Genomic DNA, 25,794 nt, shown 5'->3' with positions numbered 1-25,794 from the left:
ATACCACACACAACATAGTAAGAGAAGGGACCCAGCTACAGGGTGCTCCACATTCTCTCCCCTTCTTCAGTTACTAATTCTGGCTGGTGAAGGCATATCTGGCAAAGTTTGCCCCTGTCTTTCCTATTCTAACCTTGTTATTCCAAAACAGAAGGAATATCCTAATGTATTGTCATTTTAGGTTTCCCATTTTAGGGACAAAATTCAGTTGAATTTCCTCCTGATTCTCTTTACTTCCACCCTATAAAGAATAACAAAGTCACCCATTTTCTGATCCGGAACCCAACTTGTTTTCCCAGGTTCCCTCCTACAACCAACATAAACACAGACATTTACCAGCAAAACAGAAGCTGTTGGAAAGATTTTTTGGCTGCTGAAATGGGCTCCTGTCACCAGGACATGGCAGACTTTTTGCTGTATTGTCTCCCAGCCCTGGCCTCGGTACTCCAAAGAGAGCTTTATATAATCAGTCTTTCCTGACATGTGACGTCCTGTCATTTTCCTTCCCTTCGGCTCTGCTGCCGCCCACAAATCAATAACATTGCCTGGGAAGTTCAAGCTGGTTGTGCAGCCACCCAAAGCTCTGTATTTCTTAAAGGGTATGTCAGAAAATGTAAAGTTTCCTAATGATATTTCTGACTGATGACACATGGCAGAGCTGATGGACTATTTATAATCAGTGGCACGATCGCAAGCACATTATTTTTATTTCACTTAGGGGGGAGCCCTGTCACTTGCTACTGCTCGTTTCAGACAAGTTGATGCCATCTTCACCTAAAGTAGCTAAATCCTTTTTGCAGAACTTATTTGCACCCTTCCCATTGTGTTAAGCGCTCCCCAGTTCCTTCCAATCAAGCCACCTCCCCTTTTTATTGTTCTTAAGCTGGGTGGATGATGAGGGCAATGAATGATTTGTAGCAATTGCTTTAAATTCAGGCCATGCCTTCAATATAAATGTCTCCAGTCTTTGCTACTTGGATCTTGCTGCGGGTCTTCTGAGTGTGGGTGTGGCTGACATGACAGAGGGAGCAGACACAGCCACTGCATCCAGCACTTGCCCCAATTTTACAGGTCTGAACATAGCAGAGCTGTCTTTCGTTGAGCAGCTACTATGTTCCAGGTAGGCATTTATTTCAGATTCAATATCTCATTAACTCTCTCACACCTGTCTGTGCAAGTGCTGTTATCTGCAGAGAAGAAATATCGGGGGATGGGGGGAAGCAGGAGATTAAATAAATTCAGAGTCACACAGCTTAAATCCTGGGGAAAACCCCAGGACTCCAGTTCAAATCTCTTCTAACAGACCACACCTTCTTTCTTTGCACTTCCCTGCCCCGCCTCTTCCCAATTAAGTGGACACTTGTGGGTATATGATGTATATGTGGTGTGGATGTAGGGGAACTTATGAATTCCCAGCTAGGGCAGCTCCTATGAGTTTAAAGCCTGGCCAGAGTGAGAGATAAAAGAAATAGAAACTTCTTCAACCTGAGAGTAAACCCTGGTATAAAAGGAACCATATACTAGAGGGTTTTGACACATTGCAATGGGAAGTTTTACCTCTATCAAGATAATGAGCTCTCTCTCTCTCTCTCTCTCAAAACATGTCTCCACAGGACAGAGTTTAGGGTATGGATTCGTTAACTATATTGACCCAAAGGATGCAGAGAAAGCCATCAACACTTTAAATGGACTCAGACTCCAGACCAAAACCATAAAGGTAAGAGGTTATACATCATATGCCTCTTTATTTAGGAGACACTGGTTAAATTTCATCCTTTGATCTAATAAATCCAGGCTATGAGGGAGCTGGCAGTGGCTTCTTCATTTTTTCAAAGGACACTTACTATCTACTGTACTAAATGAGGGACACAGATCATTACATAAGAACAAGGTGAGAGCTGAGTAGAAGGAGGGGACCATAAGCTATGGGACTTCCTATCCAGGGAGCAGGTAAGATGCCAGGGATGACCCACATCAAGAAGGCCAGGGAGCCCAAGCCTGCAAAGATGGTCAGAGCAAAGCCAAGGGAAGAAGCTGCTCTAGGTGGAGGTAACACCACCTGCAAAGCTGTGAAAATGTATATATACATTGTGAGTGGGGAATGACATACAGAACTCTATGACCTGAGACTCTGTGAGAAGACGATGAAGATGAGGGTGGGAGGTGGGCAGGGGCCTCACATGCTAGGCCAAACAGCTTGGCTTTACCCACAGGTAAAGCACACTCTCTTAAACAAGACTTGAAAAAGAAGAATCAGTTATAAAGAAACACACTGGTATAATAGGGATGGGTGCATAATAACATCTGGGAACATAGTAAAGGGATGACAGGGAAAGTAACATTCTAGCAATCCAGAAATAATCAGACTGGTAGGTAATATCTCAAGAGGGATTGTTTTAAGTAAAAAAAAAAAAATCCAGTTATGCAGAGTCTGCTCCTCCAGATGGAGGTTTCTGTGGCTGGATTGTCATGCTCCCGGTTCAAGTTTCACCCTGAGGGGATCCTTGAGAAGGTGCTGCTGTTTGCTTTTGGCTGCTGACCCTTGACAGTCAGTGGTGGTCTCCTGGATGGAGCCTGGCTTCTCGTCAGCCTCCCTTTCCCTTCTTCCCCTACCTACGGGCAGATTCCTGTTTGGGGGCAGCTGCCAGCCAATTAATGAGTCCCATCCTTCATAGCCTATTAAACCACAAAGAGGTGTCTCCTGGGCACTCTTATCCTCATGACAGCAGGTCTGACGCAAAGTAGGACAAAAGAGAAACCTCTCCCAGAATGGAAATCTATAGATGGCACCAGCTCTTAGCATCTGAAAACACAAAATCAGAACTTTTTAGTTCAACAGACTACTTTTCTAACATCCAGATGGATAAGGAGGCTACCTGGTGTAAGATAATCTTAGCTGGGAGTTAATCAAAACAAAAAACAAAACAGAAACCTTCTCTTTTGTAAATGTATTATGTGGTTATCTATTTTTTCTTTTCTACTCTTCCTTCTTTCCTTTCTGCCTTCCCTCTTTCTTTCCTTCTTTCCTTTCCTTTAAGCCACTCCACTTTTGGAATTTCATTTAGCTTATTTCCAAAGATGATTACTTTCCGGATCTCATACAGTCTGTTCTTTACAAAGACCCCAAAATGGGCTTGATTCAGGTTGCCTCAGTCTCAGCTTAGAATCAGTCCCTGTGAGTTCTCTAAGGGGAAAATAACCGAGAGTTGTATAATTATGGAGTATCCTCTGAGAGGCAGGAGTGTTGATTTCTTTGAAGGAAAAACATACCTATTTTCAATGCTTTGAGATGGGATGCTCTTGTCACCTGACTCTTGGATGAGGCCACACCAGGTTGATAGCTGTATTTATGGGTTTGACTGATTTTTCTCTGTTATCCAGTTCAGCATTAGAATGTCAGGCATTTGTTCTTCCCTAACTTGAACTGAGAAAGGTACTTTTCTTTCCTCTAGTTTTCTTAAAACCCAAGCCACCCCAAGAGCTTAAGATCAAATTCTCAGCCATCCATTCTGCTTTTTATAAATAACATAGTCCATTAAGCTGCTGGGGATTCCCCAAAGGCTGAGTGGACCCGGCTTTTCTGACCTCAGAATGCACTCCCTGGCCCACAGTGCCACCAGGAGCAGTGCTTTGTCTCAGTGGATCTTAGAGACAAGGAACACTGATTATTTTCTTTCTGTGAAGAATCAATCTGCCTCCTTCCCTTCTCTGTATCCCTTTCCCCACCCCCTCACCCACCCTGTGCTTACCCGGCATCAAACTGCTGCCAACACATTTGCACCCAGCAGTAACGTGGGCTTCCGTAGGATCCAAAATGCATGATGCCACGGCTGAATCAATAATTTCTATTCTCTATGACAAATGAAAATTTAATGTGCAAACCTGGGAATTTCAGCCCTTTCATTAAAGCAGTTTATTTGCCATACTAAAAATTAAGTTTGAGTGATAGGTTCCTTTATTAACTTTTCTTCCCTTTCCTAAAGGGACACAGTGTTTAAGGTAAAAATCATATTAAATAGAAGGAAAAAGAGCAGACCCTTTTCCTGTGCTGTTAATAGTCTCATCATTTATTAATTTTTTTAAAATTGCTTTTCTGCCTTTCGGGCTGCTATTTACTTCTTCTGCATCAGTTTGCTTTAATAAGTGACATGAGATTTATCTCTTTGCTCTGACTCTCATGAAGGAATAGATAACTTGCCTGTCTGAAAAAAATAAGTATCTTCTTTGGAAGCATGCATCATATAGATCTCCTCAGAACCATGTAGTACGTGTTTGCAAACTTTGGTCAAGTCTGTCTCTCCTTTTGCTTCATGTAAAACACATGAGTTTAAATGTACAGCACAGATGCAGGCAAACCAAGAGTTAATTACTAAGCTTTGAAGGTTAATGATGAGCAGCTAAATTCAGAGATAGTTCTGGAAAGCCCTGAGAAGTGGTAGAAACCATAGTGAGCCAGAGAGCACTAAAAAGGGCAGCTATTCTTCAGCTAGTGTTGATTATTTAGGCCCAGTTCATTGTCAGATCTTCCACTTATTCCGTAGAAGCCAAAATCTAGGTATTTTATGCCAAATCCCCCAATTTTGAAAGGTTGAATCAACTAAGAAATTTTTAGAGCATTATGTAGGCAAATCAAACAAAACTTAAAAGAGTTGACCTGTGGAGAATTTTGCAACCTCTGAAATCAAATTTAGATACACAAACACTGTTTTGCATTTTGAAAGTGAGTGATTCATTACTAGGTTGCTAGTAGAAGGTGCCCACAAATGATGGTTCCCTGTTAACAGATATTCCTCTCCCCTTGATTAGGGGGGATGTCCTACAACTGTGCATGAATACTGAGGACCTATGGAGGGCGAGACCAAGTCTCTGTGCTCAAGGAGAATACAGTCTTGGTGCAGACACAGCATCGAAGCAGAAAAAAGAAACTGTTTCATTAAGTAATCCCCTCCAAGTAATGTGGATGACTGCAGATAACTTGCCTATCAGGAAGAAACAAGTATCTTGGTTGGAAGTATGCATTACCAAGATCTCCCTGGAACCATCTAGTACATGCTTGCAAACAGGAGACTGCAGAAGAATTGTTCTTTGAATCATAACTCCTTTAGTGGGAGAAAGTGGCCAGGTCCCCATCCTTCTGGAGATCAGGCTCAGAGATGAAGTGACTTGTGCAAAGGCACACAAGTGGCCAGCAATTGAGCTGAGTCAGCATCCAAAGATACTGTGAAAGAGTCTTCCAGGAGTTACTTAATAGGCGTGCATGAGCTTGAAAGGAAATAGTAATGATAGTAATGATACCTTACATTGAGTGTTTATGGTGTCTAACTCCTTTACATTTCATGCTTAATAATATTTAACCCTTGAAGCTTCCCAAAGACTAGAAGCTTTACACACATCAGCTCTGATTCTTAAAATAGTGATTCTCTCCCTTATACAAATGAGGAAACTGAGACCCAAAGAGGTTAAGAGACTTACCTAGGATCAGTTAGTAAGTGAGATTTGTAGTAAGAAAAATATGTGTTAAAAATAACTCTGGCAATAGGTCGCCTATGTTGGAATGTCACACCACCTGCTTGCTCAGCGGCACATGTATTCTGTGAGTGTGTGGGTGTGTATTTGGTTCTGTGCACACATGGGTTATACTCACTGGCGAGGGAAGGAGATATAAAAAGCAAACAGATGAATTGCGTGGCTCCTCTAGGTTCTTCAGTAAACAGATTTGCGGTTCGGGGCTTCTGCCATCCTTCTGGAGACAGACCTGACTTCAGATCATGTCTTCTCAGACCCCTACCTTCCAGGCCCTGCAGTAGGTCCTTAGTTGACCTAGAGATGACAGTGCCTGGAGAGTCTTCCATCCACGTGTGTCAGAGAGGCATAGGGTATAGACCAAGGGGTTATTTACACTGACTAGCCCCAAAGACCCCAAACTGGGTCTTTTCTCAGCATTTCAACCCTAAACCCAATGAAGGTAATTTGCCCTGTTTAGGGCCTCAAAAGTGTTGTTTAGCTCCCCATAACCCACTTTCTCTAACAGAGATCACTTTAGACTCCAAGAAGCATTGGGTTAAACGGCTGTGGATTCTGGAAAATAATTCCCAGTATCTCCTAAACCTCACAGTGGATGCCAGTCCAGTCCTGAACCTCCCTGTGGGCTTTACAAAACAGCTTCTGAATTTACTCTTTATTCCAGCTTCTCACTAAGAAGCACTCCCCTTCTTAGTGCTTCTTAAGAATGCAATTGCAGTGGTCCAGCTCTTTGTTGCATGAATTAGGAACAAAGAAAAGTAGATGATTCTGTAGTAGCTTCAAAGAGGGATATGTTTATCAAAAGTTTGGGCTGATATACAAGTGACACTGACAACCTCCAGTAAAACGTGATCCAAAATGGAATTTGAGGATTTGGAATCCTAAAGCTCTGAGTAGTGAGACACCTGTTTGGATTTTAACCCAAGTTTGAGAAACAGGATTAGAGAAGCATTCAGTGCTCTGCCTCTGGAAGTTCCTCTCTCACGGGAGACACAAACACTTGAAGGAGCACCTCTAATGCAGGGAGGTGGGGGTGGCCATGGAGCTGCAAGGGTTCCCACTTGATTGGGGTAGAGGGGCGGGAGTAGGAAGCTGCACCAGGTTTGAGCACAGGAGGGATCTAGTCAAAGTGAAGTTCCAAGAAATTTCATCCGGCAATGGCACGTCACTTTGGGTTTTTGACGAATGAGGCCAGCGGCCTGCAGGCTGTTATGCTAAGTTTTTGTCAGCCTTAGACTTTGGTATTTCATCATCTCTATTAGGAGCTTTGTTTTACTCATTTTAAGAGCAAAGCAGGCTTATTTATAAATAACTTGGAAAATTCATTATCATCTGATGAAGGCAACATCAGCCATTCCCAACTCAACGCTGTTAACGTTTTTGTTTCCTTCCTTTTCTCATTGTATTACATTCACAAATGATTTTGTGGCTTTTCTTGTCCTAATCATTGCATTCAGCTATTCCTCAAATTCTGAAACTGCATTAAAGACAGCATTCCCAGAGCACAGCTCTTGTGCAGACTGGAGGTGTGAGTGATTTCAGGATTAGGTTTGGCTGAGGGGACACAAAGCCTACTCCTGCCACTCTGCCTGAACCCAGGAGAGTTGGCACTCCATCAGGAGAGAGGGTGAGAGAGTAAGAAGGAAGCTTTATCACGAGGCAGCAGCCTGGTTCCAGAGGGAGCAGGGCTAGAGGAGGGGAAGGTGTGTGAGTGAAGGCTTTTCAGAAGGGAAAAAAAACCTCTTTTCTCCGGGAAGGAGAGCAGTTCCTTTATTTCAGCCTCTCTTGCTCCGACACCTTACCCATTTCTCCCTTTTTGCTTTATTCTTCTAATAGCACTAACGGTGCCTCCAGGGGAATCTTTCCACACTTGAGTTTCACAGGTTCCCGTTTGCCCCTCCTGCTTGTTTCTCTTGCCAGGGGTCATCAGGGAGCCTCACCTCCCTCCCTCCGCCCACAATCCACCTGCCTCGCTAAAGGCCTCCATTCCGCTGAGGCATCTTTTCTTTGCACTCGGCATAAGCAATTATTTCTCCTATCACTGCCCTTAATGCCTCCTGGAGAGTTAGCAGATCATTTTTTGCTGACGGATATCACCCCACCCAGAAATGATAGACTACCTCCCTCAGTCTCATTAATAATAAAAAGGCATTTGTCTCTCCTCCTCCATTATGGCTGTAGTCAGAGCCAGGGTGGGAGTGCTTCCTGGCCAAGGTCAGCAGGGGTGGCTGGATCACCGAATCCCCAAGGAGTGAAGAGAGAGGGTGGCAACACCAGTGAAATTGGGAGACCCATTTACCCCGGTTGTACCGGACCGTCTTTCTCTCCTGTGATAGATTCTTTTCAGCTGCTTTGCTTCCCAGGGCCCTGTTAACTTGCTCTGAGTGAATAATTTCAGATACAGGTATAGGAGTTGGATAGATGGAGATACAGTCAGTGAGGCTCATATGTTTCCAGTATCTTAAAGGTCATCCACAGTGCCCCGTGTCTGGGAGACAGAAGATGACTGGGCAGGTGCAGGTTACAAGCACACCTAGGTTTTCACAGTATGTGGAATGAGGCTTAGGACCTTTAGCTAGCTACAGGTGTAAAAGATTCCACAATGTGATGTGAGCTGTCTTAGGAGAATTGTCCACTCCGGATCCCAGGAAGGAGTGGTCCATTCTGGTCTACTCTGGTCAACCCATCCCAGGTGTCTTGTGTCCCATTCTCAGCTCCGTGTTTTGAAAGGACCAGACACTGTAAGGCTTGTTCAGAGGCAAATGAAGAAGACAGCCAAATGGTCCTGCACTCACATATTCACCCCACAGTGGTTGCTCTTCCATTCTCTAGAGAAAAAAAAAAAAAAAAGTCTGCAGTGACTCTGAAGCTCAATCTTGTGTGTCCAGAATCTGAGAAGAGAAGCTTTGTGTCTGTCATCTGCCTCGGGTCCTAGTGAGTCCCTGACTGTCAGAGACATTCATGTGGAGTCATTAGGGATGGCTTAGAGGGACTGCTATACCAGACTGGAGTCTGACTAAATGATCCTAAAGGGCCCCTGTAGCTCTAAGATGCTATAACTTTGTGTTGCTTCTGGACTTTGAACTGTTCTGTCAAGTATAATAGCCACTAGCTACATATGGCTATTTGAATTTAAATTGATAAGTTAAAAATAAATGAAAAGTTCAATTCCTCATTCACACTAGACACATTTGAAGTACTCAGGAGCCACATGTAGATGGTGGCTACCACGTTGGACAGCACAAATCTAGAACTTTTTCTGAAAGTTCTCTTGGGCAGTGCTGGCCTAGAACATCAGTGGCCCTGGAGAATAAAAGATCATTTCTCCGTGGTTACCATGAAGCCCCAGAACAAACCAGCTGGTCTGTCAAAGGTCATTGAGCCACATCCCCTTCCCCTTTGTTGTCCATTCAAAAGAGCTCTGAGTTCAGCCAGAGTCAGATCCAGCTCCGTTAAAAAATTACTACAATGACCTTGGACAATTTAGTTTATTTCTCTGGACTTATTTCCTGATCTGCAGAATGGTTCCTTCCAACTTTAACAGTATAGCTAATAAAATATTATAGCGTGATCTTTCCAGTGTGGTAATTTTCCAAGGAAAGTAGCAGTTTGTGCCAAGTACATGGCTTCTGTTTCACTGTCCACGTTAGCCTGGCATAGTGGAAAGATCCCAGAGTCATATCCAGCACTGGCACAGTGCTGGCTGTGTGACTTTGGACAAGTACTTGTCACACTGAGCCAGAATTTATCGTCCGGAAAAGGGACCTAATAATATCTCACTTATAGGTAATCCTGGTTTATAGGGAATGCTCAAGTAATGCTTCCCAGAATGAAGATGATAGTGAATAGGGTTACCCCAAGGTAAGAATTACATAGAGAGAGGGGAAGACTTTTCCCCATCTGCATGTTTCAGAGATACATGAAGAATGAATGAATCTGAGTTTCACTTTGTGTAGTGGAAAGTATTACGGAGCTTTCAAGAGGTCACAGCAGTCTTACCAGTATAGTGAGAGTCGGAAGTTGCAATTTAGTGAGGACACTCAGGTCTTAAGCCCTGAGTTTGAGACCAGCTCTTCCACTAACCAGGCCATGAAATCTTTAGCACATCTCTCTCCCTTCCAGGGACCACCAGACAAGTAATCCCCCTTGATAATTAGATGGGCTTTTTAAAAGAAATTGTAAGGCACACGAATTCTATCACCACACCCCTTTTTAAAAGAAGTATTTATGCAGTCTACTGTGTACCAAATACTTTCATGATATTGTTGGATTCACTTCATATCCACGGGTCCCTCTAGCTCCTTCTCTACATCTGAGTCAGTTCCTGGGAAAAGAGCTAAAATGTGTTCCATACAGTATATTACACATTTTCTTTGTTTCAGTTCAAAGAATGTTTTTGAGTTCCTGCCCTCTGTAAAGCTTGGAGACTAGATGCCACAGACAGTCTGCAGAGACCACCAGAATGCTCTTACTTTAGGGGATATGAAATGTTAGCCCAGATGGTTGTGATGGGTGGGAGGGTGTGATAGCTACTGTCATTGAAATGTGTATCATCTGCAGAGTCTGAGGAGAGAGCAGGCATTTGTGCCTGGGCTTCATGGTGGAAGTGGCATTCAGTCTGAGCCTGGAAGGATGGGCAGGAGTTCATTTTGCCATGAGGATGACAGATAGCAGGAACAGAGACATTTTGTTTGAACTGAGGCTTAGGCTGCTTAGAGGTGTTAGTAGGAGATTAGAGGTGGATCCAGATCGCAGAGGACCTTAGATGCTCAGGTAAGGGATTTGAGCTTCCATCACAAGGTGCTGGAGAAACTGAAGGTTTTGAGCAGGAAGAAGCAGCACAATTATAACTCATTAGAGGGACTTCCCTGGTGGTCCAGTGGTTAAGACTCCACACGTCCAATGCAGGGGGCCCAGGTCCGATCCCTGGTCAGGGAACTAGATACCACGAGCTGCAACTAAGCGTTTGCAGCTAAAGATTCCACATGCCACAACTAAAAGGATCCCGCACGCAGCAACAAAGATTGTGTGTGCCACAACTAAGACCCAACGCAGCCAATAAGTATTAAAAAAAAAAAAAAGAGAGCTCATTAGAAACAGTACCATCAGGTCTTGCCCCTGATAGAAGGACATCATATACTACGTGGTGGGTGGGGTAAATATGAGGCGTGGGGCCACATAAGCAGACACCTGTCCTGTCTGTGGGCAGGGCTGTAGCCATAGGCACAGGAGTAAGCTGATTCTCACAATCAACACTGTCATTTCTAGGAACTGGCTGGCTGCTTTCTTCTCTCCCTGCTCCCGGAGGTGGGATCAGAGGTCCCAGGGAGGGTTTGCTCCTAGAAGGCCTTGGAAGCACCAGAGTCTGTTTTCTGCTGCCATCCTTCTGGTCTTTTTGGAATGAATGTCCCCAGGGATGTGTATGTTCTGGGAAGTTTCTGCTCACTCAGAGAGTGCTGTGTTAGAACAGACCGGGGAAAATCTGCAATCTGATCTTCTGAAATAAGTGTCTCCTCTGCTAGACTAATAGTCCTGCACCCTACAACAGTCAGGGGCTGTTGTATTCATCTTTGTACCGCCAGTGTCTAGCATCAGGCCTAAGTACACAGCAGTTGTTTCAAAGTCCTATTTATTGAGCATTTGCTGTGTGACAGGCATCTGCAGAAGGAAATGGCAACCCATTCCCAGTGTTCTTGCCTGGGAAATCCCATAGACAGAGGAGCCTGGCAAGCTGCAATCCATGGGGTTTCAAAGAGTTGGACACAACTGAGCAGCTTAACACTTTCACTTACTATGTGCCAGGCATGGTGCGTAAGAATCATATATGCATTAGCTTGTTTAATGCTCTATTAGCTCTATTAGGAAGCTTCCAAACTAGGTTATTCAAGTGATAAGCTCAGAAAGTGTAAGTGACTTACCCCAAGCTTTACCATTTATAGCTAGTAAGTGATTAGGATTCAAAACTACATCTCTCTACCAAAACTCTTGCTCTTAATCTCTGTCTCTTTCCCATTGCTGAAGAGATGCTCCATTTCTGTTAAAGTAACATAAATGAGAGCTTCCTTGGAGTGACCTGTCTCAAAATACAGTTGTCTGATGCTCTAACTATGATGTATCAATGAGACCCACAAGATAAGGGGTGATGAGGACAGGAAGGATGCTCCTAGTGTGTGAAACCAGAATGGAAATAGGAGGTTAGAAGCTTTGGGAGAGATAGGTTTGAATTCAGCAGAAGGAAGAACTTTCCAATAGTCAGTGATGGCCAGTGATTACATAGGATGCTTCCTGTCCTTGGAAATGTCTAAGGTAGTTGGCCAACTGTCTTACATCCTGCCCTGAACTTTTGAGGTCACTTCCAGCATCAAGTTTCTATGAAACAAATTTCAAAGATAATGCATTCTGCTGAGATCACCATTATCACTTGTCACCTTTAGCACTTACCGTGAACTATGGTTGTGGAAATGAACAGTTTTGTGAACAGAACACCAAGCTCATGAAAACATCCAGTCAATGCTAGAGGTCTTTGTAATTCAAAGGAGCTCACAAATGACACCCCTGTTTTCTACATCCAAGTTTTAAGCCAATTGAGAGATAAGACAGAAAGAAAAACTATGGAACCCTAAGTTCTTTATTACTGATTAAGGCCCAAATGGCATCTGTGGACACCTTGAACTTCTTAACACAGAACCCCATGCTTTGAAAAACTGATATACTATGTCATGGGTGCTTTGGACCCCATAGGACTCCCCACATGAGAGCATAGCCAACTCCCATAGAACATAAAACCAGAAATAGAAAGTGGGCTTCTGGCTGGCATCTGGCTCCCAGGAGGGAGGAAGCAGGCAGCGTCTGTGGCTCACATGCTCATTCCCTTTATTAAAGCCTATTCAGAGCCATTACGCCACTTCCCTGGAGAAGAGGGGATGCAGGGGTACACAGGAGCTGGCCGTTATCCAGGAGGCATCCTCCATGTGGAAGAAAAGCGAGTCTCCCCCTGGCAGGAACAGCCCTCGGCATTGCACTCTCCACCTGTTTGCTTACTCTCCTCACTGGACTGTGAGATCCTCAAAGAAAAAACCCTCCCAGCACAGGGCCTGGCACACAGTAAGTGTTCAAGAAAGGGAGAAATGAGTAAACGCTCACCTATACCAGTGTTTTCCTAAAGAAGCCCCTTTCCTCTCATCTCACCCTCCTTGTAGCACTCAAGACCATGTCTTTATCATGCTTTCCAAGTGCCCACTTTTTCTGTTCCATGGTGGGTCAGACGAGGGCCACAGTGTTGCCAGATGATTCAGGAAATGTTTTCCCCAGGCCATGTTGTTCCTGCCAAGCCCCAGCTGTGAGCAGGTGAAGGTGCCCGTGAGTGCTGCATGGCGAGGGGCAGATCCCGCCTTGGTCCTGCTGCTGTCCCTCTTGCAGAGAGTACGAGTAACTGTAAGCATGTAAGGGGAAGGGAGAGGGAGTTTGGAATGACTTGGTCTTCCGATAAGATCATTTGTACAGTCACCTGCCTTTGGACTGCCCTTCCCCAGAGAGAGGAGTGGTCTCCCTATTCCAGCTCCTGAGATCCAGAGCAAGATTGGTGCAGGCATAGAAATGCCAGTCTTGTCTTCAGAGATTCTGGATGAAAGAAGTGAGCAAGATTCCGATGGTCTGAGACTCAGGGTTCTTTAGGTCACTTCCAGTGTTGGAAGCCCTGGGTTCTAGTGGGGTTAATAAACTAGCAATTGTGCTAAACGTCAGTATGGAGCTAAAAGTCAACAATGTTTTTAGAAATATTTCAGCCTAACAAAGGGCCTGAGACCTGTAGTCACTCAGTTAGGATTTAATAAATGTATGAAGAAACTTGAAAAGTTTTCATACTGGGACAAGCATTTGGATACTGAATGTGGGAAGATCCTTTTTCTGTTATTTTTGCCCACTCCCACTTCTGCAGGTTTCCAGGATAGGGAACTAAGAGAAATGATAAACCTAAAGTTCCAAATAGAAGAGAAAAATTAAGCAGGATTTAGGCTTTGGTGAATGATCGAGGTGCTGTTCACCCTTGAGATCTGTCGCTGGGCTAGGACTGGAGTATGTTGTAGTAATCCTTCCCAGCTGAGATTCTGCCTCTGTCAGAATCCTCTTTTGGGGAATCGATTTTGGTTCAGTCGTTAACTTTCCTGTGCCAGCTCCTTTTCCCCAGCAGGCCTGTCCCCAGCCTGCTCTCCCCTGTACCCCAGCTCTGGTTGCCCAGAACTAAGAGGATCAAGGTCATCACTATCCATTATGCATTGATGGGGCAGACAGGCACTGCCCTATGCCCTTAACCTTCATCATCTCTTTTGTCCTCACAGCAGTGGAGGGTTATCATCAGGCGATGGCTCCCTGACCCCACCACACACTGTCATACACCTGTCTCCCCACCTGTCTCTCCCCATATAGCCCTGGAATGGCACTCATCTTGTGGCGCTATGATAACTGGTCCATTTGTGCACCATTCTTCTATGCAGCTCATTTGTTGAGTAGCTGCTGTGGTGTTGCCTGTTGCCCCCATTGGATTTGGAAGTCCACGGGAGCAAGAGATCATGCCTGTTCTGGCTTGCTGTGTATCCCCAGCATACAGCACTATGCCTGGCTCATAGTAGATCTTTAGGAAATATTTTCTAAGAGTGGCCTCTAAGTCTAGTTCTTGAACAAGATTCAGTCCTTCTTACCCCAGATCCTGGAGAATAGGAGACTTATCTCTTAGCTCACAGCTTAGCCAATAAACACAGCTATGATTCTGGATGCTTAACTCTCAGTGATCCCCCTAAGTGGAGGAACTCAAGCTGCAGTTAACCCAACATGCTATTAATGCCCAAGTCATTCATTATGATTTGTGGGTGTTCATTCACTCTTTCAGTAGATGTTGAGCACCCTGTGAGTGTCTGGGTAAGGAGCTAGAACCACAGAGATGAGTAAGACACACACACACAACACATGACCTCAAGGAGATCAGCAGACTAGATAGAGAGGTGGAGAATCAAGGTCAGAATGGGTTAAGTACCATGGGCGCAGTTCATCAAGAGCACTGCCAGGGAGATTTTTAAGAGAAGGTAAAATTAGGGAAAGCCATCTGGAGAAGGTGGCGTTCGAGCTGGACCTTAAAAGGGCCATACAATTAGGAGCTGAGGAAGTAGGTGGGAAAATTTTCCCTATGAACAAAAGCATAGAGATGGGGATGTATGTTTTGGGGGAACATGAAGATCATTCAGATAATTAACTTGTCAGCAATCAGCAGGGGTGAGACAAGGGTGACCCTCATTACCACAGACATATCACTGTGATGCTTTTCTTTCCTTCTCCCTACCGCTCCCTCCTCATGCCTAAGAAAAATAGCTCTGCTAGATTATAACCTGAAAGGTCAAGGTAGGACAACCTTATGTGGAGTGATGCCCTGTCTTGGCAGTCACATGGTCCTTCAGTCCTCACCCCTAAATGCACACACAAGGACCTTCCATGCAAAGGGCTTTCTGCATGTTGTCCATTTGCTGGGAAGGAGTCTACAGAAGCCACACGTGAGTCTCTGGAAGAGGTGGACGCTGCCGACAGGATTCCTTACTCCACTGGCAGTAGGAGGCCAGCGAGGCAGATTCGTCACTAACATCATTTTATCTGTTGAGTCAACATCTATTTTTAGGTGTGGAACCCATAAAGGACCTGGCATCTCTGCATGGAAAGGGATAGAGTGAGGGGATATACTCATCCTTCATGCCCCTCTGTGGGATTCACTGCTAGACCCATTCTCAGAGGCAAGGTCTGCTTCACTGATGGAGATTTAGTTCCTAATGCCAAAGGTCAAATTTAATGCATACAATTCCTTCTACAAACATGCTTTCATGTGTGCAGAGCACACATACACACAAGCATACCCACTCACTCCCTCACCCCTGTAGTCTTAGCAGGTCCTGTGAATTGTTTATACAAATTAAATAAAACTGAAAAATGCTAAGGCATATAGGTCCCTTCCTGTCCAACACTGTCAGATGTGCTCTGAAATGACTGTTTTCATCATCTATTCTGAGCCATAACCGCCGCAGAAATAGCTTTAGCAGGAAAATGCTTTTGTTAGACTAGCTGTAAATTATATTTCAAATGTCTGATGTTGTTTTCTTAAAAAAATAAATAAGTAAATGAAAGTCTAAAATTAATGACTGCTGGGGTTTGCTTTGCTTATGTGTACTGCTACAGATTTGGCTTCTTGCAGATGGAATTTCAGATCTGTTTACACTTCTGTGTTAGCTTTTTGGGGAGAAAAAAAAAAAAGCAGTTGAGAGATCTGGGAGGACAAATTTATAAAGTCAAACTTATTATAACCATCGGAGAGGCTCGCGTCTCTCTCAACTGGCCTCTCCTCCCTCCTTCCCATCGTGCCCTCATTTTTGTTTATTGTGGTTTTAGCTTCCAAGTTCGAAGGCAACTGGTTCTTGCAGATGCTGTGACAAGGTCACATATCTAGTTTCGCAAGCAGATGTTCATTCAGCCCCATTTCACCAGCACTTTGTCATTCAGCGAGAGCAGACCTTGTGGGAACTGATTAGAGCAACACAAAGGATGGGACATTAAAAAAAAATCTCGCAGAGAACCTGGTCGTTTCTTATGTGTTCAAGAAGAGACTGGGGGTTGGGAGTGGCAAGGAAAAAGCTGCAGAGCAGAGTTTAATGGGGATTTTTTTTTTTTTTTTTGGTTTATTCAAAGATTATTATGTGTTGGATACAGTAAATCATCTATACACCCACATCCAGGAGGTAAATCTTCAGAACTCCATGCGTGGGTTGTTCTGCATTTAACAGCTGCCATACAGTAGCTATTTTGTACTGCACTTAGAGACCCTTATCTGTGCATTTGTTTTAAGTTATCATCCACTCTCCTTTTGTTCCTCTATTGCTGTTCTCCTGGTTCTCATTACTAGTACAAGCACAGCCAAAAATCTGAACTACAGAGTTGGTTATTTGAACTGACACTGTGAGTTAGAGTGATAGACGCGGGGCTGTCGTCTCGGTTGTGGACTCAGTCTCCACTTGAAGGGTGTTGCCTGTAATGCATTTAGCACCTCTTGCCTTCTCCTAGGTCTCATATGCCCGTCCGAGCTCTGCCTCAATCAGGGATGCTAACCTGTACGTTAGCGGCCTTCCCAAAACCATGACCCAGAAGGAACTGGAACAGCTTTTCTCACAATATGGCCGTATCATCACCTCACGAATCCTGGTTGATCAAGTCACAGGTGAAGTATTTCTAGGCTATTTCCTTCCTTTGGGTCAGTGTCACCAGCCAGTGCCCTGTGACCCACCGGAGCAGAGGGGTAATGGTCACTTAGGGAAATGGATATGGGTCACAAGTAGACAGCTTTTTGACTTAAAAAAAAGACTTTTTATCAATCAGCTGCTGAAATTTAAAATGGGCCATCCTGGGAAGTAGAAGGGCTCCATCATGGGAATGGTTCCAGCAGCAGCTAAACTACTTGGCAGAGTTGTAATGAGGATTCAGCCATCAGGCTGGGAGTGGGGCTGAATGACCTTCAAAGTTTCTTTCAACCCTCAACCAAACAACATTACTTTTGCATGTGAAAAGAACCTCTGTGTATAGCTCTGGCTGCTCTGATAGCACTGTAGAGTTAAAGGGAAACTGAAACTGGCTCATTTCACAGGTAAGAGAACAGAGGTCCAAAGTGGGACACCTGTCCAGTAAGTAGCAGTGCAGGGATAACCCAGGATTGGATCCTGTGGTACTTGGGCTATCATAAAGAAAAGCAGCTGCCACCAACTCTCAGTAAGAAAGGCACCCAGGTTGCATTTTTGATGACAGAAGGTTTCCACCTACTCTAATTAAAAACACCCCCTGAGAGTCATTTGAAAATGAGAGTGTTAGTCACTCAGTCATGTCTGACTTTTTGTTACCCCATGGACTGTAGCCCACCAGGCTCCTCTGTCCATGGAATTCTCCAGACTAAAATACTGGAGTGAGTTGCTATTCCTTTCTCCAAGGGATCTTTCCGACCCAGGGATCCTACCCAGGTCTCCTGCATTGCATGCAGATTCTTTACCATCTGGGCCACCAAGAGAGTCATTTAGCATGCGTTTATCATCTGATTATTGCAACAAACCTCACTGAAGGCAGCTCTGCCCCAGATGCTATGCAGAGGGACACCAGAGATCAGGGACAAAGGTGTCACAGCCCCATCCTTACAAGACCACAGTGTGATGAGTACCAGCTAGAGCTGCCCAGCGCCCCAGGAGAGCTCAGGAGAAGGTGTGCTGTGCCTGGGAGGCACTGATGGAAGGGAAGTCCCCATCAAGGGGATGGTGTCTGAACAGAGTTTTAGAGAATGACTTCAAGCTGTCCAGTGGGAAAGAAAGATAGAACATTCTAGGTGGATAGGATATATCCCATAGAATAGGTGATAGAACATACCCAAAGGCACGGAGTCGAGGAGGAACACAGCCTATTCAAGGACTATCTGGCAGTTAGCTTGGCTTACATGAGGTTCAACAGGGAGTTGGGACCAGATCATCAGGGGCATTAAATGCCATGCCAACAAGTCTGGAATTCCTCTGTATGCCACCTGGAGCCATGGAAGGGGTTTTTATGGGTTTTGTTCATTTGTTTTTCTGCCATTGGAGTAGGGAACAATGAGGAACAGGTACATTCACAGGGTAAAAAACAGAAAAGGTACAAAAAGGTATAAATGGTGTTTTTAAAGGGTATCATATGGTCAGAGTTTGCTTTCAAATGGATTACTTAGTTGCCAGGTATGGAGGGCACATTGAGGGGCTAGAAACTGGACAGCGGATGATCAGTTACAGCAACTAAAGGAAGGCTTGAGGGCTGAGCAGGATGGTGGAGGAAGGCAGGAAGGAACAGATGTGAAATATGCCTGTGTTCTGTAGGCAGGAATTGCCAGCCCAGAGCCATGACGGCAAAAAAGGCAGGCAGATGCATTTTGATGGGTGAGAGAGATTCAGGAAGCCAGGCTCAGCCCTGGCCCCACAAGTGGGCTGACTCCCTAGAAACAGCAATGGGACTCGCCCATAACTTCCTGGGGATCTTTACCAGTTTGGTTTGTTCGCTGTTTACAAAGGCTCTTTCTCTTTCCCCAGGAGTGTCCAGAGGGGTGGGATTCATCCGATTTGATAAGAGGATTGAGGCAGAAGAAGCAATCAAAGGCCTGAATGGCCAGAAGCCCAGCGGTGCTACGGAACCGATTACTGTGAAGTTTGCCAACAACCCCAGCCAGAAGTCCAGCCAGGCCCTGCTCTCCCAGCTCTACCAGTCCCCCAACCGGCGCTACCCTGGCCCACTTCACCACCAGGCTCAGAGGTTCAGGTAGGTGCACCCACAGGCACAGAGCCCTACTACACGAGTACAGAGCAGGGCAAGAGCCAGGGAAGCCCTTGGCCCTGAAGGATGTGGCTGAGTGAGGACATCTGCCTCCTGGAATCACTGTGGGACACTCCCCCGAACCTCAGTTTCCACTGCTGTAAAACGTGATGACTGGGCCAGGAGGCTCTTCTAACTAGCACATGACTTTCAAACTAGCACATGACTGTAATTAAACTTCAGATTCTTTGATTGAAACGAATTTCTACATTTAACCAGATAAGAAGGTTCAGTTTCAATAGGAGTTCATCACAGATAAGGGACTACATTCAGCAGTTTAGACTTAAGGCTAAGGCAGTGAGTGACTTTTAATGAAGTCAAAGAAAAGAGTAGCCCAGGAGGCATGTCCTTGCCAAAGGGAGTGGTATGGTCTGCTCTCCTCTTTCTCTTGCCGGTGCTTCTATTGGGTTGGGTGGAGAGATCCACTCTTCTGTGTTAACTTCTCTCTGACATCAAGTCAGCAGACTTTGGGAAGGCAAGGAGGAAGACTTTGTCCAAGCCTTATTAGCATTTCCCTGAGGTACCCAACCCCTAGGAAGCTCCAGGTGCAGTGGGACGTCTGCTTCTCCTGAGACATTTCTGAAAGGCAGATATCTCTCCATGAAGGCAATCTGACATTGACCAGTCTCTACTGTACAAGAGATAAGAATATTGTTAACCTACCCACAATAATTCTAAATAATTATTTTAGTTGACCCATGCCCTGACTTCCCTTTGATGAAACGGTCTTTCTCTTTTTCAAACATCACGTGAATAGTAGGCCTTTCCATCTGGCCACAAAGAGGAGAAAAATCAGCCTCTGAGTGTCCTCCCAGGCCCCCTGAATATGAAACGGTTAATGATTTCATGAAGAGTCCAAGTCATTTAATTTTTATTTTGTGTGAGAGCACATGCAGTATTTATGTAAAAAGCCTTTCCAGCAGGCTTCTAATGGTGGAAACTATGGTTACTACTGCCCCATGATGTGAAAAGCTTGTCCCTGAGTAAGATACTGAACATGAAGGAGATTGTAACAAAATGGCAATTTGCTGGGAGGTGCTTTCAGGTTGTAAATAGTAAGCTGGTTTAAAAAATATATAAAAAAGTCTGAACCCTCCCTCCTGCCCAAAAATGTGTGTGGTAAGAAGATTTAGTTAAAGTAGTCAGGCTACTAAGAAAGATCCATTCTGATAGGCATGATGTGTGTGCATGTATTGTTAATCCATAACAGAGACCTTTATTCACAAATTTCATTAAAATAAAAGGTGAACAACATAAGAAGCCATCAGTCCCTTTTTTAAAAATTTCACACACAACATAAATAATATCCACACATGTTCTAAGAGATGGAGGGGAGGGGAGTGAGATTAATTTAGACCTTGAAATAAAGGAAGGTTCATTTAGACACTTGCTTTAAACTCTAGCATTGACCTCAACATGAATTACTTTAGGTAGGAAAAGGGGAAACTACCAGTGGATAGGCTCCCGAGCACTGGGGAAAGTTTTTGAGCTTTTCTTCTTTGAAAATGGAGCATTCTTATTAATAGTTCCATTGAGCGATCTTGCCATCTGTGAGGCATTAACCCAGAGACCCTCCTTCTCTTTGCAGGCTGGACAATTTGCTTAATATGGCCTATGGCGTAAAGAGGTAATTAAAACTCCACAGATTGCCAGATGTCCGTGTTGGCACAGACTGGGGCTAGAATTTTTTTTTTTTAATTCACTAACTTTACTTTTTTTTTTTTAATTCTTCCTTTTTCTTCCACCAGCATGTCACATTCTTTTTTACTTTCAGACCTCAGTTGGTTTTGTTTCTTTTAGGGCACACAGTGTGTTTGTGTGTTTCACTTTTTCTTTTATTTGCAGGTGGGTTTCTCCTACGGTTCAGGTGCCACAGCTACCAAGCCCTTGATAATCTGGTCCTCGAACAGCTCCCCTAAGAGGGAAAGCTGTGACTCTTTGCCAGCTGATTTTGCAAACTTGCAAGGCAACTGTTTTGCATTAGCAATGCCAAGATTCAGTTAAGAGGGCAGATTCCAGCAAATCAAAATTAGAACATTTTGCTTGTCATGGTTGACAATCTTATGATTGCCAGTGGAGAAATTAGATTCTGGACTACCAGCCCTGGCCAAAGGATAAATAAATGCATGGGTGACCTTATGACTCCTGCCCCCACCTCAGTGTTCATTTCAGGGCACAGCCTGAGAATAAAGTGTATCTGTGTGCACCTCAACCAGAGGTTTCTTTTGTTACAGGTTTTAGCAGTAATTATCAGTCCTCCCTTGGTTATATGTGTATGTACATTTTAAACTTGCTGTTTCTTTTATTTAAAACCTTTTTGTGGGATCGAGGGTTCAAACAGAGTCAAAGTTTGGGGGACTTTCTAAATGTAGTCACAGGGGTGTTCCAGACCTAGTCTGAAAACTGAATCTGCAAATTGGGTGCTGTATGTCACTGTGTCCATGAGATTCCCATGTGTACTTTTGATAAGCCCCATTGAGCTGCCAGGGACATAGCATCTTTCTCATCCTGCTCTGCAGAGCTGCACACTTTAATTCCCCTTCCTACTGTCAAGAGAAAAAAGTGTGGTCATGAGGAGTCTGAATCATACTCCCCATATGAGGCGAGTCTTTTACCACTTGGCTGTGCAGGATAAGTATTGGGTTGCCCAAAAACTTTGCTTGAGTTTTTCTATAACATCTTATGGAAAAGCCCACACATACTTTTTGGCCAGCCCAGTTCCTGCTCTGGAAACTGGCACAGAGTAGAGGAAGTAATTTGACTGCAGACTTCACTCTCGAATTGCAATCCCAGCCCCTATGAGGTTAACTGTGAATTACCTCCATGTATCTGGCATATGGCTTGCCTTTTCCCACACATTTTACATTTTTCCCAGCTCTGTCCCATACCTTTGCTCCTCTCGGACTTAGTGAGATACTATGAAGAAAGTGATGCTTATATACAGATGAGGTCGGGGAAGAGAGCACACACGCTGCCATCTTCTCCAGTTCCCTACCCATAGTTAAACATCATGAGTCCATAAGAGCATTCTCTTTTCCTACTAAGCCCAGATTTGGATCCAGAGTCCTTCCTACCAAAGTGCTCAGGTAGCGTTACCACCTGCAGTTGAGGCTCTACTTGAAACCTCTTTGCTAGCCCCTGACTTTGGCTTTATAATATTTAGCTGTTCTCTACCTATAAACTGAAAGAGGTCCGTTGACTTAGTTGGAGGAGAGAAAGTTGAGAAGACAATCTTCAGAAATAATGCAAATAACAATTACATATGGATTTGCCCTTCTAAGAATTCACACCATGATGATTTGGGTTTTGTCCTGTTAATTTGTTTTTAAGTAAGAGGGAAGATTGATTTAGTGAATAATACTGAAAATAATATCTGTTGAGTTGTTATGTTTAGCGTATTTTCAGGAGCCATTTAATTATTTAAATTCTAGTTAGATACAGAGTATTCTTTCATAGGGCTTTCAAATCCTATGCATATATGGATATATGTTCATTTTTAAAACAGTCCTAAATGACACTTAATCCATTCTCTTCCCCAGTTTTTTCTTCCTCTCCTTCTGTCCCTCTCTTCAGGAAAAAAAAAAAAAACAAAACTAACCAAATGAAAAGCAAATACTAGTCAGTGTATAGAATCAAAATACCTGTATAAGTTTGATATAAGTAAAATGTTAACAAATATTTTTTCTGCTATAGGCACTGGTAACCTAACTGTTTCATCTGATGCATCCATCATGAATCACATACATATTTTATCAGGCAATGAATAGTATCTGAAGGATTGTTTTTCTTTCCAAGATTATGTGAAAACTGAGAAGATTTCGAAGCCTAATACAAAAGTAGTCATAATAGGACAAATAACAGTTTCCTGCTTTTCTAATGTACAGTGATTCAAGATATGTAAATGCGCAAACCACTTGAAATCTCACTCCTGTGACACTTAGAAATGAATTCCAGATAATATAGCATCAAGGAGTGATCACCTTTATTATTACTGCTCAGGGGTTTTTTTGGAACTCTCTTGAATAAATGCTAAATGAAACATAAGCCGCCCTTTGGAGTAATAACAAGTCTTGTCTATTCATTCTCATGTATCTCCATCCTCAATAATGTCAAGAGATCTTTAACGATTGTTAAGTCAAGGGACTGCAAAGATGGTGGACTTGAGCACTTCTAGGGCCTAAACTTCCTTAAAATAAAAAAGTTTCCCAAGCATTGACCTCTACCAGTGTTATTCACCTATTCAATCAATAAACAGTTATTGAGTGCTTTCTATGTGTCATGTCTGTGAGATTCCTGTATGGCCTCCACTGAATAAATAAATAGAGTGAAAGGATGGATGAAGTAGGGCCCCTTCTATGAAGAGTTCACTGTCTACTGTGGGGAGGGAGGGAGAGGGTCAGGGTGAGATACCCTATGAACATATACTGTGATAGCGTGACAGAGCCTTGCTCTGAGAGTTCTTCCTGGTTTTTAGGAGTTGAGCTAGGATTTTCTCTTGGCATTTACATGCCTTAGCCAGTCTAGCTGTTCCCATCAGAAGAAATGCCGCAGACATTAGTTTTTGCATTTTGGTTTTTAAACCCTGAAGACTCTCCTGCAAACACTCACTCAGCCCTCTGCCCCGTGTCTGTGTCTGTGCATCTGTGTGTTATCCACGGTCAGACTGATGTCTGGACCAGTCCCCCCTTCTGCTTGTCCCCCCAGGTTCTCTCCAATCACCATTGATGGGATGACAAGCCTTGTGGGAATGAACATCCCTGGTCACACAGGAACGGGCTGGTGCATCTTTGTCTACAACCTGTCCCCTGATTCTGACGAGAGTGTCCTCTGGCAGCTCTTTGGCCCCTTTGGCGCAGTGAACAACGTCAAGGTCATCCGCGACTTCAACACCAACAAGTGCAAGGGATTCGGCTTCGTCACCATGACCAACTATGATGAGGCAGCCATGGCCATCGCCAGCCTCAATGGGTACCGCCTGGGGGACCGAGTGCTGCAAGTTTCCTTTAAAACCAACAAAGCTCACAAGTCCTGAATTTCCCATCCTTACTTATCAAATTATATATATAAATATATACGAACAAAACACACGCGCGCACACACACACACACACACACACAAGAGAGAGAAACAAACTTTTCAAGGCTTATATTCAACCATGGACTTTATAAGCCAGTGTTGCCTAAGTATTAAAACATTGGATTATCCTGAGGTGTACCAGGAGAGGGTTTTATAATGCTTAGAAAAAAAGAAAAAAAACACAAAAAAAATACCTTTGATGCATTGAATGTTCTTTCATAGCTGTCGTTGTTGACTATATATACATAGATAGCGACGTGCAGGGATTTTTACCCAGCCAGCTAACTTTACTACCTTCCTTGAAGGTGGATCTTTTTAAGATGACCATTCGCTCATTTGAAGAAGAAAAACAAAAAACAAAAAAAAATAATAAAAATAAAACAATTTTTACAAAGTAATGGGATTCAAAGAGAGAAAATAAAAGATTTTTTTTTTGTCAAAATGTTGATCCAATCAGATTGGTAAAAAAAAAATAAATAAAACCCCCACACAAATCAAAGAGGAATAATAAAAATTGCAAAAATTAAAAAACTTTTGCAAATTTTTTTATTTTTCCTTTTTTCTTTTATATCATGTGAACTAAAAACAGTCTTCTGTTAGGGGATGGGGGCGAGGGGGATACCTGATGACATTAACAATTTAATAACATTAACATTGTTGCCAAAGAGGTGGTCTCTTTGCTGAAAATGGGTTTCAAGAAAAATCTATTTTTATAAAATATAAAGAATTTTTACAAGAGAATCTGGATTTGAGAAAAAAATATTTTGACTGGCTAATTTAGGGGAAATTGACAACTTTGTCGCGTTCATACTGCACTGGTAACTTTTTAGAGATCAAGATGTGTGTTTTAAACTGGATTCGTAGACTGTTTTTTGAAGGATGGGCTATAAACAGATGATCTTCATATCTTTTCATAGCATGTAATAATAATATAAAAAATTATTAATTACTAGGGGAAAGGAGTGTTCGTTCTACCCAGGGTACCACAGTTCCCCACAGTCAAAACCCAAAAGCAAGGAGATGAGTTGAAAGACAGTTTTTCTTTAAGTCATCAGTATGGGATGTCAGCAGAACAAAAATTAAAAAGATTAATTTTCCTTTCAATCTAAAACTTCCTTAGTTTGAGCAGTAGGTGCTACGAAATTATTTACATATCTTAGTATCATAGTTAAATGTAATGTGTTTAGGAGAGGAAAACAAAAGATACATTTGCTTTAAATTCATTAAGGAATTTTCAAATTCACTTTGTAGCCCATGCTGATAGAATTGGGCTGTGTTGGTACATTTGAAACACTGTTTATGTTGCTTGAAACACTTATTTATTTAATCGCAGATGTGATGATGCCTATGGCCGAGATCAAATATAGCTAGATTGGCTAGACTACGTATTTGTTTACTTAAACTATGGGAAGAAGCATATTATTGTGTCATTCTGTTGTGTGTGTATGTGTATATACAATATAAATATATATATATAAAGTTATTTTTTCTTTGGGTTAATTTATTATAAGTTGTAACACTTGGCTAGTTTTGTTTGTATATGTCTTAAAATGTTTTCTTATGATATTTAAGTGACAGTTAAAGAGGTATCAAGGTAACTTGTGTAGAACTATTGTTTGATATATTGTCATGTTTGTTGTGAATATTTTTTTCTTACTGCACAGTAGAAAAATAAAAACAACTGGGTCTTTCTTTTAATGTAATTCAGATTGGGGAAAACAAAACAGAGCTAAGGGAACAAAATGACTGAGGGAGCATTCTCCCACGTCCAGTGCACTGATCATTTTAGTATGTTTG

At 43.2% G+C, this 25,794-nt stretch overlaps 1 protein-coding gene across 1 annotated transcript in view; it reads left to right on the top strand.

The window, feature by feature from the left end:
* ELAVL4 (ELAV like RNA binding protein 4) overlaps positions 1 to 23,953 on the top strand; it is an 89,747-nt gene extending 65,794 nt beyond the window's left edge. The window contains exons 3-7 of the mRNA XM_052637278.1: positions 1,614 to 1,717; positions 16,615 to 16,768; positions 18,642 to 18,867; positions 20,510 to 20,548; positions 23,626 to 23,953. Of these exons, the coding sequence (XP_052493238.1) occupies positions 1,614 to 1,717; positions 16,615 to 16,768; positions 18,642 to 18,867; positions 20,510 to 20,548; positions 23,626 to 23,953 (851 nt within the window). The remainder of the gene's footprint in view (positions 1 to 1,613; positions 1,718 to 16,614; positions 16,769 to 18,641; positions 18,868 to 20,509; positions 20,549 to 23,625) is intronic.
* Positions 23,954 to 25,794: the final 1,841 nt, after the last annotated feature.

The sequence above is a fragment of the Budorcas taxicolor genome, chromosome 3, assembly GCF_023091745.1.
Source record: "Budorcas taxicolor isolate Tak-1 chromosome 3, Takin1.1, whole genome shotgun sequence".
In the NCBI taxonomy this organism is placed as follows: Eukaryota; Metazoa; Chordata; class Mammalia; order Artiodactyla; family Bovidae; genus Budorcas; species Budorcas taxicolor.
Note: the sequence above shows the minus strand (reverse complement) of the source record. Positions and strands in the feature narration are given on the sequence as shown.